This window comes from Falco cherrug, chromosome 10 (assembly GCF_023634085.1).
Source record: "Falco cherrug isolate bFalChe1 chromosome 10, bFalChe1.pri, whole genome shotgun sequence".
NCBI classification, from domain to species: Eukaryota; Metazoa; Chordata; class Aves; order Falconiformes; family Falconidae; genus Falco; species Falco cherrug.
In genome coordinates, this window is record NC_073706.1 from 5,736,813 (window position 1) to 5,751,129 (window position 14,317).

General features: G+C 59.1%; 2 protein-coding genes and 1 long non-coding RNA gene across 6 annotated transcripts; 1 reads left to right on the forward strand and 2 right to left on the reverse strand.

Moving 5' to 3' along the window:
* On the reverse strand, window positions 1-5,409 carry PIGT (phosphatidylinositol glycan anchor biosynthesis class T). Its single transcript, XM_055722144.1, has 12 exons — window positions 5,202-5,409; window positions 4,687-4,864; window positions 3,700-3,827; window positions 3,134-3,234; window positions 2,891-2,977; window positions 2,549-2,636; window positions 2,363-2,460; window positions 1,900-2,065; window positions 1,593-1,793; window positions 885-1,050; window positions 669-752; window positions 1-531 (listed from the first exon to the last, which is right to left on the reverse strand). The coding sequence occupies exons 1-12, from the start codon at window positions 5,383-5,385 to the stop codon at window positions 279-281; spliced, it is 1,734 nt and encodes a 577-aa protein (XP_055578119.1). The 5' UTR covers window positions 5,386-5,409; the 3' UTR covers window positions 1-278.
* Window positions 5,405-10,818, forward strand: LOC114015797 (uncharacterized). 3 transcript variants are annotated; one of them, XR_008734143.1, is made up of 5 exons: window positions 5,405-5,502; window positions 7,199-7,380; window positions 8,191-8,319; window positions 8,781-8,926; window positions 9,536-10,818. It is a non-coding gene; the product is annotated as an uncharacterized LOC114015797 (long non-coding RNA). The 3 variants fall into 3 exon arrangements; XR_003559919.2 differs by lacking the exon at window positions 5,405-5,502 and adding an exon at window positions 5,509-5,989; XR_003559920.2 differs by lacking the exon at window positions 5,405-5,502 and adding an exon at window positions 5,509-5,989 and having other exon boundaries at window positions 10,565-10,818.
* On the reverse strand, window positions 6,771-13,909 carry DBNDD2 (dysbindin domain containing 2). 2 transcript variants are annotated; one of them, XM_055722147.1, is made up of 4 exons: window positions 13,690-13,909; window positions 8,759-8,914; window positions 8,150-8,293; window positions 6,771-7,359 (listed from the first exon to the last, which is right to left on the reverse strand). In XM_055722147.1, the coding sequence occupies exons 1-4, from the start codon at window positions 13,892-13,894 to the stop codon at window positions 7,157-7,159; spliced, it is 708 nt and encodes a 235-aa protein (XP_055578122.1). In that variant the 5' UTR covers window positions 13,895-13,909; the 3' UTR covers window positions 6,771-7,156. The 2 variants fall into 2 exon arrangements, with proteins under 2 accessions (XP_055578122.1, XP_055578120.1); XM_055722145.1 differs by having other exon boundaries at window positions 6,771-7,365.
* Window positions 13,910-14,317: the final 408 nt, after the last annotated feature.

Here is a 14,317-nt window from a genome sequence, read left to right on the forward strand (position 1 = left end):
TGTACAAAACAGCTCAAGTTTACTTCCAGCATCGTTCCCAGCACAGAAGTTACCCCCTTCTCAAACAGAAGTCTTATACCTTTCCTAATCCTGTAGCAGTGCAGTTCAGTAGTCAGTGGGTTTAGAGCATCTTCCCATGTTAGCAATCTCTCAGCTTGTTGGATCCCGAAGAGAGACTCAGGCAGCAAAATGGAGCAGGCTGCTTCCAGCAAAGACGAGAGGCAGCAGCACTCTGCTCCCTGGGTCTCCGTGGCCAGCGCCAGCTGCCCTGGTTTCTCTCAGAGGGGGGGCACACCCCTGAATTTGCGGATGACGTTGGCCAGCCGCTTGGCCAGCCCACCCCGGCTTGGCTCTTCCACGTGAAATGTTCTAGTCAGCAGGTTGTAGAAGGAGCCGTAGCACACTGCCACCACAGTGCAGGTCAGGCAGATGACGTTATAGGGCATGCTGAAGTCTGGCGTTGGCAAGTTCACCAGCAGTGGCTCAGTGTACAGGCGCACAAAATAGCTGGAGCCATCAGAGGAAGGAAACCTGGAGAGTGGAATCAGGAAAGGGAGTGTCAGCCCGCACAGGACCGCTGCTTCATGCTCACCAGATGGGATGACAGCGGCAGCATGCAGGCACTGCTGTATGGCCCCGCTCCCCAGCACAGGCACACTCACACTCACAGTGAGGTGAAGAGAGGGCTCTGCTCCACATCCACGTCCTTCATCGCAATGACGCTGGGCACCAGAGCACTAAGCACAGATGAGCTAAGGAGACAAAGGATGTGCTAGTGTCAGTTCTGCCAGCAAAGAGATGACAAGAGTTTTTCACATCCCCAGAAACCTGGGCAGTCCTACCCGAGGCCCAGAAGGGAATGAGGAGCCAAGTTATGTCATTACCTGACGTAAAAGCCATGATTGGGGTCAGGTGTGTACTCTGTCCACTTCAATAAGGCCCTCTCAAACTGGATTGTGATCTTGGTTACAGAGTTGGCTGGCAGCTGGATCAGCATTTCCAAGAGGTGAGGCCGTCTCCGGTCCTGGGCTGGCTGGTAGTGGATGTAACCTAACCGCAAAGAGACACGTCAGTGGCAGCGGGGGGCACCTTGGACAAGTTCACGTTGCCTGGACATCTCCCATGGGGTGGGTGCTCCTGCTTCCACTGTCCTAGGAGAGGTCTTCTGGGCAAGTGAAGATGCACAGCTAGCAAAAAGCATGTGTTAAGGCTAAATCTGGCATCTTTAGAGCTGATGACCCATGAAAGTCAGGTGTTCACAAGGAAAGGTAGAAATGCAAAGTAAGACCCAGTCATCTGTTTTAAATTGAGCCTCCTTTACTATGAAAATCAATTCAGTTTTGTTTAGACCCTTGTTGGATTATGAAACACCATCCATGTGCCTCTTACAAAACTTAGTATAAGATTTAATAGAGTCTCATCTGCTGTGAGCATTGAATTGAAGGCTAGAAAAACATCCTGAGATGTTTTTGTTTCCCAGTCCAGTTTCCCAGTGATCACTGGGGCCCAAGGGAGGGACTAAACCATCTCTGGAATGAGCCGCTTGTGCCAAGGGAATCGGGTGGCATGTGCTCTCCAGAGGGTTTACTTACTTGGCTTGTTTTCCTTTCCCTTTGTGATGATAGTCAGAGTGTGCACATAGAGCCGCAGATACCACGGCACGGTCTCCAGCAGAATCACGGGGAAGGCCCGGTACGGGTGGGTGTTGTAGATGAGAGTGCTGATCTCTCCGGTCTGCAGCCCGTATCCACTCACGTAGCGCTGAGCATGGAGTATGGGTGTCGGCAGTTCGGCTGCGAAAAGATAAAAGGACACAGGAACGGGGGGGGCACGGTATGGGATTTTTAGGCCTGGAGCCCTGACCGGAGGTGTAGATGGAGTGAAGTTCTGGTCACTCACAGCTGTCTTGGGGCCGCTTCCACTTCAGCTGCACATTAAGGCTGCGAGACGTATTGAAGAGTGAGGGGCTCAGCAGGTCATAGACAGCATAGGTTCTCTTGTCTCCCTGGACAATAGCTTCATGTACAGATGTTGGAGGGGGTGTCACTTCCAGTAGCTCCTTCTCCTGAGAAAGCAAATGGACCATGAGAAGAAAAGTGCCCCTCGAAGTAGCTGGCAGCACTGGGCAAAGGCCCTCTGGCTAGCCCTGGGCTCTCCCACCCCACTGTTGGTGCTCTTACGAACACACCCGCGCACATCCCCACAGCCCTGCTCAGAGGAGGGAAACCACCTCCCTTTGTTAGCCCCAGTGGGCTCCGGTGGGGCCCGGCCGTGCAGGGGGTGGAGGCGAGGACATTTCAGAACCACACAAAGTGGCTGAACTGGGGGAGCAGGGGGCCGTTCTCCGGCCCACGAGCATTACCTTGTTCTTAGGGGAGATGTCAACGTAGACTTTGCTCTGTGATGCCAGGGGACATGCGTCAGTAAGTGTGCGAGAGAACATCTTAAAGAGGGACCAGTCTGTGGGAAGCAAAGTCAGTGGCAGGCAAAGTGCAATGCTGCAGGCTGGGGGCACTCGAGGACCACAGCGGACTGCTGCCAAGCTTACCTTTCTTTCCTTGGCCACTGGAAAAGGTGTCGAACACCACAGTAAGGGTCTGTCTGAGCTCCCAGGACACAGCCAGGCAGGAGGCATCCTGGACAAGAGAGACAGGCAGCCCTGATCACACCTTCTAGAGGGGGAGGACACAGCCGGAACTCCACCAGGACTCCCAGGAATCCCATCCCTACGCAGGTGAAACCAGAGAAGCAGGACAACAGCTGTGATAGACACAGCAAACCCACCGCAGGGGAGCTGGGCAAACCGGTGTGTCACCTTGCAGTGTCACAAGAAGGCCTTGGATTTTCTCTTGGGGGTGTTAAAGTAGGGAGCCCTGAGCCTCGCCCTTACCCTGCAGATGGGGCGGATGTGCACTGCCTGCGAGTGGTAGCTGCTGTGGAACAAGCGCTCGGCCTTCAGCAGCACGGCAAGCCCAGCCTGCAGGGAGAAAAGGAGAAACTCAGCCCCTGATCTGTTCTCTGCTCCCACTGAGAGAAAGGCCCTGCTGAGACCTCCCAGTGCACATTCCTGGATTGCTGCTGGGAACCCAGCGCCGTCAGGAGTGGCCCAGTGAGGCAGCAGGACTTGCATTACCTTTGAGCCACATGGGAGCAGCTTCTTCCAAGGTGTGAGGTTCTCTGTGCAGACAACCTCCCGGGGCAGGACGGCGTATCGCAGGAGATGGTGATCTGTCCCTGGGCAGGAAAGTGGAGGGTCAACAGGCTGGTACTGCCACAGGCATGAGAGCAGAAGCGGAGTTGTTCCACCCCATAGCCCACCACCCCCTCAAAATGCCTGAAGTGCCAGAGTTCAGAGTGGTTTGGAAAGAATAGGTAACAGTATATTCTAGTATATTTTTTTTCATGAGTGCCTTAAATCCTCTAGTCCTGTTTCGTAAAATACTTTTCAGAGAGACAGACAAGGGCCTGGGAGCATTTGCCACATACTGCTTGTGGGTTTCCTGTGTTCAAATCCGAGCCTCATTCGTAGGGACAGGAAACACTTCCAGGAGGAGGTTAACAAACCCTGTTGTACACACCCGGACCCCGAGTCATTGCAGGACCTGCACCCAGACTGCCTGCAGTGGCATGGGGCAAAACAAAAGCTAGAGGCAAGAATGAGAGAGCAGAGCTGGATAGCCATGTGCAGGCTGAGCTTACCGTTGGCTAAGCCCAGGGGTTTGAAGGATGCTGTTGGAGTGACTGTGTTGGTTGAGTCAATGAAGTTGAGAGAAGCACAGAATATTCCTGAGAGAATGTTACTCAGTTCTTTCCAGGCTTTGTCAACACTGTGTGAGAACAAATAGCAGAGATTGCTCAGCAGCTCGAATCCTTGGAACAAGCGTTAAGTCAGTAACATTCAATAAATACACCTGGCTGTACAAAAATAAATAAAATGCTGGCTTTTAGAAGCTGTAAGGAGCGTGCACGTAGAGGCTGCTGCTCATGCACTCTCCAGCTCTCTTGGTATTTTATTCCAATGCATGAGCCCTGGGGAATGTTCACCATGGGGGCAGCCCCTGGGCTGGCAGGGCTCCACACATCCAGGGACCCAGTGGTGGGTGCAGCTGGTCTGTGAGGAAAGAGCCTGGGAGGAGCAGGGAGCACGCGGTAGGTGACATGCAGTGTATGGGGAAGGGGCTGTGAGACCTAAAGCAACACTTTGGTACAGCTCTGAAAGCTGACCTGACCAGCAGACCTGGAATGGGCCACTTGTAGTGAGGAGAGAGCTCCGTGAGTCCACAGAGAGCTGCTGTGGCTCGAAGAGGGGCTGTGTACTAAGGGAGACAGGTATTGGATGGAAGTCAAAGGAAGTGAGTCATGGATGACAGCTCAGGATATAACCCTGTTGTATCAGTGCAGCAAGGGGTTTGTCATCACAGAGCCCACAGAGGAATTACTTGTTCCTTTAGTCAACAAGGGTTTGCCCTCAGCACCACATTCTGCCCCATGCCCTGAGAGGGGCTACATTCTGCTTTTCCTTGGAGCTGCTCCAGGGGTTGCAGGGACTTTATTCCAGCACAAGTTTTCCCACCCGCGAGGCCTCCACACACACTGTGGCTGCCTCATGTGAGAAGGGCAACAGTTCCTGGAAGTGGTGGCCACAGAGGAGACCCAGAGGGGCAGACCCGCAGCCGGGGTACCTACTCGGTGACGGTGGGCTGGAACCAGACCCAGAGCTCAGCACCAGCAGGTGCCTGGAGGGGTGGCTGCCCCCAGGCCCGGGTGCGCCAGAAGCCCTGGGTGAGGGCGAGGTGGAGCTCCCGCACACCCAGCGCCGCCACCAGCTGCCCCAGCGCCTTCGGGAAGAGCCTGTAGTGAGAGACTGCGGGCAGCGTTAGCCCCTGCCCATCTCATCCCCCGGCCCCCTCCCCTGATGGCACACCAGGGCCCGACTAGACACAACATCGTACCCTGGCGGCTCACACCATCACTCACAGCCTGCCTGCATCACCGCACCGAGCCCCCTCGTGCCAATGTCACCGCAACCCTCAGCCCCCACGGCCTCGCTCTGCCCCGTTCCTGCTGACCTCAGCGTCCCCGCTCTGACATCACTCCACACGCTGGCGTCATCATCCCAGTGCAGCCCCGCCCCCTGCGAAATAGCCCCGCCCCCTGCGCCGCGCCCCAGCCAATAGCGGCCCGGCCCCGCCCCGCCCTACCTGCGCCGCGCTGCAGGTCGGCGTCCCACCGCGTACGGAACTGGAAGGTGGCGGCCACGTCGCCGGCGGGCAGCGGGCTCAGCAGCAGCTCCTCCCGCAGCGCGTCCCGCCGCGCCCGCCCCGCGCCCGCCCGCCCTGGCCCCGCCGCCAGAAGCAGCAGCAGCAGCAGCACCGCCGCCAACATCCCGCCGCCCCACTGCTCACTTCCGCTTCCGGCCGCGCGGCCAATGGCGACCGCTTCCGGCGTCGTCATGGAGACGCGGCGCCGCAGCCCCGGCCCGGCCTCGCCTCCTTCCTCACGGTGAGAGCCCGGCGGGGCTCCCGCCCGCAGGGGCCGGGGAGCGAGCCTGGGGCCTGCCCGGCCCGGGGCGGGGGTGGGCGGGCCTGCCTAGCGGCCAGGGCGGCTGGCTGTGGGGTGCGCCCCGAGGGCTCCCTCCCCTGGTTTTTCGGATCGGTGCTGCAGGGGAAGCGCTTGTGCGGCCTGAGCGGCGCCGGTTCGCTGCAAGGCGCTGCCGTGCGTCAGGGCTCCGAGAGGGTGTACTTGTCCCCGGGGTGACTTCCTCGTCTCAGCTCTTCCCGCTCTCTCCCTCTTTCCTTGACGTCCCCTTTCCGGAGGGCACCGTCTATCTCCGGGCGCAGAGCCGTCGGGAAGCACCCTGCTTCCACTGGCTGCCAGCCCCGGCCACCCTGGGCCCGGCCCGGGAGGGAGCGAGCTGCAGCGAGGCAGCGCTGGGGACAGCGGTCCGATGGAGCTCACCATGCCTCCCGCTCTGGCCGGCCATTCCCAGGTAACTGGTGCGCTCCAGCCAGTCTGATGAAGCGTCGGCTGGCACAGGACAGAGTGCAGGAAGGCCTGAACACCCCCTGGGAAGCAGCCAGGATGAGGAGCGTTCCCTGTCTCCTGTCACTTATCTCCTAGGCTCCTTTCCTCATGGGGGTGACCACGGTTGTGCTGACGCAGCCTGAGCAGGGACAGCACTTTCCTGGCCTGCAGCCACTGATAGTGGCAGCGGGCCTTGGGCTAGCTTTGTGCCTGGCTCCTCTTCACCTATCCTGCAGGGAACAAGTGTAGCAGGCTGCAAAATGGTTTCGTTTTGATGGCTCTTTCTTTGCTCCTCTAAAGCAGCCTCCAGCCAGGGCTGCTGCCCTCATGCTGTGCTGGGGGAGCAGTTGCTACTGGTGCTCCATGCGCTGATGTTCTCCACTCAGCTATTTTGCGTGGGAAATCCCCCAGTGTACTCATGGCAGGTAGTTACAGGTCACCAGCAGCTCTGCTTACGTCAGTACTGCAGCCGCTGGCTCTCTCGCTCCTGGGGGCAGCACCAAGTTGCTCGGCAGGGTGACCTGTTCCACTAACAGCAGCCCTTCTCTGCCGAGGTCTGTGCTGCCTGTTCCTACCCCGGGTGCAGGAACCGCCCCTGCGCTGGAGCTGGGCTGTGCAACAGCCAGCTTCATCTGCTTCTACATGGTGCCCATAGCACACTGTCTTTACACTGCTCTCCCTCCTGCAATCCTCACAATAACCCTCACCCCCAGTGCTGTTTTCTCCCAATTAACACACACACCCACTTCTTGTTTAGATTAGAGTGTTATTTTTCTGTATGCCATCGTTAAACGCTTGTCTGGACAGGACCTCTGTCAGCAGCATGGGGAGCCGGGGTCCCAAGGGATGGCTTTCTGGGAATGGCGGAGCTGTGGGCCACTGAGCATTTTGGGGGAGTGAAGCAGGGAGTGTTAGCAGCAAAGCTGGAAGAGTTAATTTTGGGAGCCTACAATACCCCTTTCCTTCTCCTTTGGCTGCCAGGAGAACCTGCAAAGGGAGAGGAGGGGAAAATCATCTCTCCCCTCCTGCAGGGCAGCAGTCCAGGATGGGGTATACTGAGTGCCAGCAGCTTTCCTTCCTCTGGGCTGGCAGGTCCATACAAAGGAGGCTGGGAGCAGGGCAAAGCTGGCTGCTAGCTTTTTGCAAGCTGCTTTTTGGGACTGTCCTCCTGCAGGTCCTCCTCATCTGACTGCACCACAGGGGTCTCAGCCCCCTCCTCGCTGGTGTCCAGGCTGTTCAGATCCGTGGAGACAGAGGATGTGGAAGAAATGCGTGACTTGCTCTCTGCTCCACTGGGCACTTGCAGGGTGATTTCCTCTGGGCACTGGCTGGCATCTGCCCCTGGAGGAGAGAGTGGTAAGAGAAAGAAAAAGGCTTCTGGAGGTTTATTGTTCCCTAAGCTCCATGGATAGTCCCTCCAACACACACACCTTATTCCTTGGCAAGCTATGCTTTCCTGGCTGCCCCTCACATGGCTGCCATGGCTGCTCCTAACCTCACGCCCCTGGCTTGGCTCTGGGCAGTGCTGCACATTCCTTCCCCGTTTTTGGCAGTGGAGCCTTCTGCGTCTTGCATGAAGCATGGGTTGGAACTATGCTGTGTGAAGTTGTTGGCTGCAGCAGGCAGGAGACATTTGGCTTGGCCTCAGTGAATCAGTACAGTGTGTGTGTGGGGAAGAAGGTGCTGGCACCCCGGGTTTCCCTGTGGGACCCAAGCCTAGCTCCCTGGGGTCTGGCTGGGAGATAGAGGGGTCCTACAGCCTTCCCACTCGGTGCAGTGAGCTCTGCAGTGCGGTGGGGACCTGGGAAATCATGACAAGACGCTGGCTGCTGCAGGACAAGAGAATTTGCTTCACAGATTCTGTAAAGTGCCTGGGCTGTCTTCTGCAGCATAAGGTATTTACAGGGATCTATACCTCTGGGCTGCAGAGGTGGGTACTGATGTGGACCAGCCCAGGGCAAGGTCCCTCCAGCCTCACAGACCCCAGCACCAAGTGTCTGTCTTTGTATGAGCATGTGTGGATCTGCACGCAGGGTGGCCAGGGCTGAGGAACAAGCCAACGTGGGCACTGGGGGAAGGAAGGGCTCCCAGCCTGGCCTGCAAAAGGCACACAACTGCACATTACCTGGCAGGGGCCCAGCAACGCTGCTCTCCTCTGTCCCACAGCCCAGAAACACGTCCACAGTGTCATGGTCTGACAGGTCCATCATGTCCATCTGCTCCAGCATGTCCACATTCACCTCCATGGAGGAAATGCTGCCTAAGGGGGCTGCAGAGACAAAGGCCAGTGAAAAGGTGAGTGCTGGCGCCAGGCAAAGGTCATCGTGAGCCCTGTGCAGGCAGGATGCCAGGAGGGAGGCTAGCCTTGCCATGGGGAACTGGATTCTGCTTGCTGTAAGAGGCACTTAGGAAAATCACATTTCTTTAAAACATCCCTCTGGAAGCCCCTGCTGTCTCGCTGCAGTCCTTGTCACTGCCCCATACTGCTGTCTAGAGGAGCCTGTCTGAAGCCAGTGACTATGCAGGGCGCCAGCCTGGGTGCCCATGTGCAGTGATTTAAGTGGTGTGAGTAATCCACAGCACGCCCACATGCAGTGTGTGTGGTCCTGCCTCAGTGCAAGACATGTCCCTGGCTGCCCTTAGACTGGGGATATCTCACCAATCTCTTAACGCCTGTGTCACTGTCCCCTGAAACACCCCCAGCCCAGTCAGTGCTGTTGCCCACAGCGCTTACGTCTTCGATGTTCTATCTGCAGGTGAGACATAGGGAAGAAGAAATCCACATCATGCTGGAACACCTCCTCAAAGAACTTCTGCCGGTCCCGTAGTTTCAGCTGCTGCTGCTGCATCTGCTCTGCATCCAGGCTCCGCTGCGCCTGCTCCATGTCAGCTGGGGAGAAAGGTGAGGGGGGTCAGACCAGGCAGGACTGCCCAAGCCCTTCTGCCTGTCCCAGCTCACGCAGTAAGGCTGTGCTGGAGGGTAGATGATTTCCTTCCCCTCTGCTTTACCAGTTGACTAATTCACTGTGAATAGATGTTATGCACTAGAATGGCAGCGTCACCAGCACTTGTGCTGCAGCTTCAGATCTTGCTTCCGAGATGCAGGATAGCCAGGAGTGGGGAGCTCATATGCTGTGTTCACAACTGCTGAAGTGAATTGTCGAGGAGGGAAAAGGGTGTTATTATGAGATCAGCCATGGTTTGCACGTGTTTAAGTTTCAGTTTCCTTGCTACAAAACAGAGGGTTGTGTGTGAACACTAACAACAGGAAAAACTCCCAGGGACAAGAACTGGCATTAGTGCTCCAGGCTTTCTGGGCTGAGGGGATGCATAAGGAATAAAAGGCATCAGCAACCCTGTCACCCCTGCACACGCGCACCCCTGCTGCCATTGTCGCTATAAATACAGCCGCACCCACGCTCGCAGGCTCCCCCATTCACATCCCTGGCTTGCACAGCCAGCTTGGCTTCTGCCTGCACAAACATTTTCATTCCTGTAATTCCTCCTGCAGTTCAACGTCAGTGCCTGTGTCCTCGGCTTGCACAGGAGGGAGTGATGGGAGCCCTCGGGCTGTTGCTGAAGGAGCTTGTCGCTGCATCTCTGGGCCTGGTACTACCCTTTCCAGTTGGGTACCCAAACAGCAAAGACCCAAATGGCACAGAGGGTCTGCGGTTGGTGGCCCCGGCTGTTCCCAGGCTGGTGTTTGACCTCAGCCATTCCAGATTTCCTCTCTGCTCCTCTTGGCCCATCCGGCACAAGGAAAATGTGATTACTGGAGCAGGCGGTGCAGTAACCAAGGAAACCAAACAAACATCCTCTGCTCTGCCTAAGCGTGGCCCAAACCCTCTGCTCCTCCAGGCTGGGGAGGCGGGAGCAGAGGGAGCAGCATCCCCACCCTGTCTGGCAGGAGTGGGGGTGAGGATAGCAGGGGCCAGGCTGCCAGCAATATGTAGCAGCATAGGACCCAAACAGGGAAGAGATAGTGGGCCTGGTGAGATGTCCTGGAGATCAATGTCACATCTTCCTGAGAGCCTTTCCAGGGCTCCTCTGCACCCTGTTTTTGGGGCATGCTACAGCTAAACCCCATCATCTGCAGGCACCTGCCCCAGGAGGCTGGGTTGTGCCTGCAGCACAGTGTGGGGATGCACCGTGACTCAGGGCCAGTCACCATGTGGTTTCTAGAAGAGGCTCTGGTCCTCTTCTGGATGCTCAGCATCTTCCTGATGCCCAGGGCAGTGATTCTAGCTGCCTGAAGGGGCTTTTGCCTCGGTATGTCCGACCTAAGCACTGGGTGCCTGCTCTGGTGCCGAGACTTGAGATTCGGTGCGCTGTGCAGCACCCAGGCTAACAGCTGTGGTGGCAGATGCACCGTGCTGGTGAAGCAGCTCAGTGCCGTGGGGGTAAGGCAAAACCCTCCTCTCTCCCCTGTGCTACGTGCAAAAGAGAATGGAGCCAAGGACAAGGAGGGGGTGACCAGGGCACTGATTACAGAGCTGGCTCCTTTCAGCAGCTAGAGCCAGCCCTGTCCTGTCTGTCCCAGGCAGAGCTCTACTCCCCAGCCCAGCTGTGCTGAATCCATGGCAAACTCTGGCAGCTCTGCAACCGAGGAGAGCCCATCGGGCTCCAGCTTCAGGATGCCGCGCTCAAGGCGGAGGCTGCTTTGGCTCCCAGCTTCAGGGCGACAGACCGGCTCTCCGTGCAACATCTTGCCAAAGGGACTCCAGCGTGGAGGTAAGGAGGAAAGTCTCTAAATCCTCCTGCAGCACACTTACAAAATAAACCAAAATGCTAGTGGGTGCTGTCCCAAGTGCCGTGAGTGTGGTTAATCTGTGCCATTAATGTTCTCATCTCTCCCTGGCACGTGACCGAAACTTGGGATAAGAGTGCTTGGGGAGAGTCAGGACGGGTGCTGGTGGCAGCATTCCTGTGGGCACCGGGATTTCTGTTGTGGGAGAAATTAGCAGGACCTGTTTATGAACTTGTTTTTGAGCTCTCGCCGTGGAGTCGGGCACGAGCACTGAGATCCCATTATGTAAGGAACACCAGCAGCAGGAGATGGCAGCTGGGCTGTGCTTGGCCCTGCCTGACCCGTGACCGCGGTGAGAGTCGGGGACAGAGCCTTCCCTCCTCCCGGGGCTCTTCCGGGCCTGGCGGGGGTGAACAGCCCAGCTAGTGTAGCTGCCTCTCAGCATCCCTTGCCAGGGAAATAAAGGAGAGCGTCGTTCCCTGCCGCGGCCCTTCCCCATGTGACGGGCAGTCACACTCGGCTGTCAGTCGCGGGGATTGTCTCATCCGGCTGGCATGTTCCCACCGCGGGACACGTTCGCACACACAATGCGGCCCCTGTGCACCGTGGGGGATCTGTCGGTACCTGCTGGTGGCCTGGCTTTTATTACTATTATCATGGTTATTACTACAGCCCACTCAGCCAAGAGGCTGGAGGCTGATCAGCATTCAGAGCCAGGCTCTTCCCCGCTGGCTGAACCGCCCAGAGCGGCTGCGAAGGCACCAAGTGCCCCGCTGCCTTCAGATCCTTCCGGCTCTCGTGCTATTAACGAGCACAGCTTGGAGAGGAACTGGGGCCAAACGCTGGTGCAGAGGTTGGGCGGGCAGGGCAGGATCCCCCCTCGGAGGTGCAGGCAGGGATTTCCTTCTCATCTGCTCCTGGGCAACTGCTCACAGCATGGGTTGTGGGCAAGGACGCTGGTCCCACTGGTCCCTCTTCTCTGGGAGAGCACCAGCCCTCGCATGGTGTGGGCTCACGGCCACCACCGTGGTGGGGAAAGGCGTTGGGGGGGCTGGCTGTGAAACAAACTGCTGCAAGCTCCCCCATCCACACCCTCACCAAAGCAGGCTGGGGGAGGGGCAATTCCTGGGGTGCAAGAAGCATGGGGTGAGGGCCAGGCAGGGCTTTGGGAATGCTCAGAGCACCAGCTCAGGGTGTTCTCCGACCCAGCATCTGGGCTGGGAGTGGAGCATGGTTCAATTATCTGGCTGCTTCAATCATGTTTCCACTGGGAGGGGATGCGTTTTTCATTCTTCTTTAGTCTGTGGGATCCCAGCACAACCACCCCTCTGTGCCAGTGAATAGGAGGGGTGTATTTGGGGGTGGGAGAAGGCTTGTTAGCAGAGGCAGAAGGCCAGGCGAGGATGGGGACGGCCTGTTCTCAAGGCCATGGCTCTGCAATACCTTGCAGAGATTTAGAGGGATTTAAAAAAGGTATTGAAAAATAATCTGGGCTGTGGAAAGGGACAGGGGGTGATGGGGAGGTGAGCAGAGTTTAAGTGAGGGGTCACTCCAAGCATGGGCCAGTTCCCTGGTGAATGAGAGCTGGGGCAGGCTGGCCCAGCCAGCTTTTGCCCTTCTCCCTGTGCTTTCCCAGAGCCCGAACCGCTGGCTCCGCTCCTCCAGAGAGGCTCAGGGCACCCCACAGCTGCCCAGCTTGCTGGACGATGCCTTGGCTGCCCAGTCCCTGCATGCAGTGCTGTGAGGAGATCAGCTGGGGGAAGATGCAGCTCCTTGGCTGCCACAGCATCTTCCAGGAGGCTCTGCAGGATCGCAAGCCTTTCCCTATCACCCTGCCCCAGCAAAACCGCTGTGGGGCAAGGGTAAATCCCAAGGGCTTTCAGCATCTTCAGCCCTGGGAGAAGCAGCCGGTGTGGAGAGCTGGGAATGCCCCAAAGAATCACGCAGGGCCTGGCTGTGCGGAGACGGGATGCCTGAACACGCTGGCTGCCTGAGTGTTAATTCCCTGCACGGTCTTGTCTCGATTGGCACATCTGACCTCGTGGTGCAGCACAGCAAAAAATAACCATAGCCCCAGCGAGAGGAAATGTACCGGGCAAGTGTGAGGGAGGCAGTGGTTTTGGCAGAGCTGCTTGCTGGGGAAAGCAGGGGGGTGGGTGAACGAGAGAGGGAGGACATGGCACCTTGTAACCCCTGTCTGTGCCGCGGTTTCATCGCCTGCGCTCCTCTGAGCGTTCTCCAAATCCCCTGAGTCTCGGCACTAAAAATATCCCTGCTGCCCAGAGCTCCTTCCCCAGCGGAGGCTGTGTCATAAGACCCTGCTATTTACGGGGCCCTGCCTGGATTCATGCAGAAAGCGGCGTGAGGACCAAAAAGCCAGGAGGGCAGCACGGCGTGCGAGACCCGGCAGGGACCTGCGGCAGGCTGTCCCCCGGCCAGCCCCCCGTCACCCCGGCTGCCGCCCACCCTGCTGCGCTCGCTGGTGCGTTTGCTCTGCTCAGCCTCCTCTTTCCCAAAACCCCACAGGTGCGGGGGGCTCCGCTCCTCCCGGGGGCCTCGGGGCTCCGAGGGGGACCGATGCCACTCTGCCACAAGCCCGTGGGCCAACAGGTCCCCGACCTCTGCCGCTTCCCAGGCAGGAAACCCCCCTCCCCGCCCCGAGCATCCCCATCCCAGGCGCGGCGCCTCCCGGGCAGCCCCTGCCCAGCGCAGCCCGGGGAGCGGGGCCGGCGCAGCAGGTTGGCGCAGCGGGGGCTGGGGGGCGTCCGGGGCTGGGGGGATGCGGGGGCGGGGAGGGGGGGGCATCGCTGCTTTGCTAGGGGCGGCGGGCAGGTGTTGCGGGGAGCATGAGAGGGGCTGCGAGCAGCCCGAGCCCTGCCCGCCCGGTGCCCCGCTCCCCTCCCGCGGCGGGCACTTACCGGGCAGCCGCCGGCCGCGGCTCTGCGCCCCGGGCCCGGACATGCGGCGGGTGGCTGCTGCGATGGGCTGGAGCGGGCCGGGGCGGCTGGGCTCAGCTGGGGGCGGCCGCCCCCCCCGCCGCCGCCGGCCGCTCGCCCATGCTGCGCTGCGGGGCGGTGCTGTGCGCGGCGCGGGGCGGTGCCAGCGCGCCCATCCCCGCGGCATCGCGGCGGCGCCGCCGGCAGCTGCCCGGCCCCAGCTGGGGGGGGTCCTGCGGAGGTGGGGGCCGGTCTGCGGCCCCCGGGGAGGGTCATCGAGAGGGTGGACGGCACCCGGTGCTCGCGGAGGGTCTCTGCGCTGCCGGGACCCGTGGAGAGTCCCCATGCAGGGTCCCTGGGCCCCAAGGAGGGTCCGCGCAGAGCCGCCCCCCCCCCCCCCCCCCCCCCCCACCTCCACAGCCGCCCCAGCAGCGCCTGGCTGCAGGTGCTGTGCTCCGGTGAGAGCTGGGCAGGGGTGGCTGTACCTGGGCAGGGAGCACAGTTACCGTCCAGGCTTTGTCTTTTTCGCTTTTCTTTTCTTAAATGCCCAACTCACGCGGGAGAGACAACGGCACGCTGCGTGAATGGGCCATGGGCTCCCTCCCCAGCT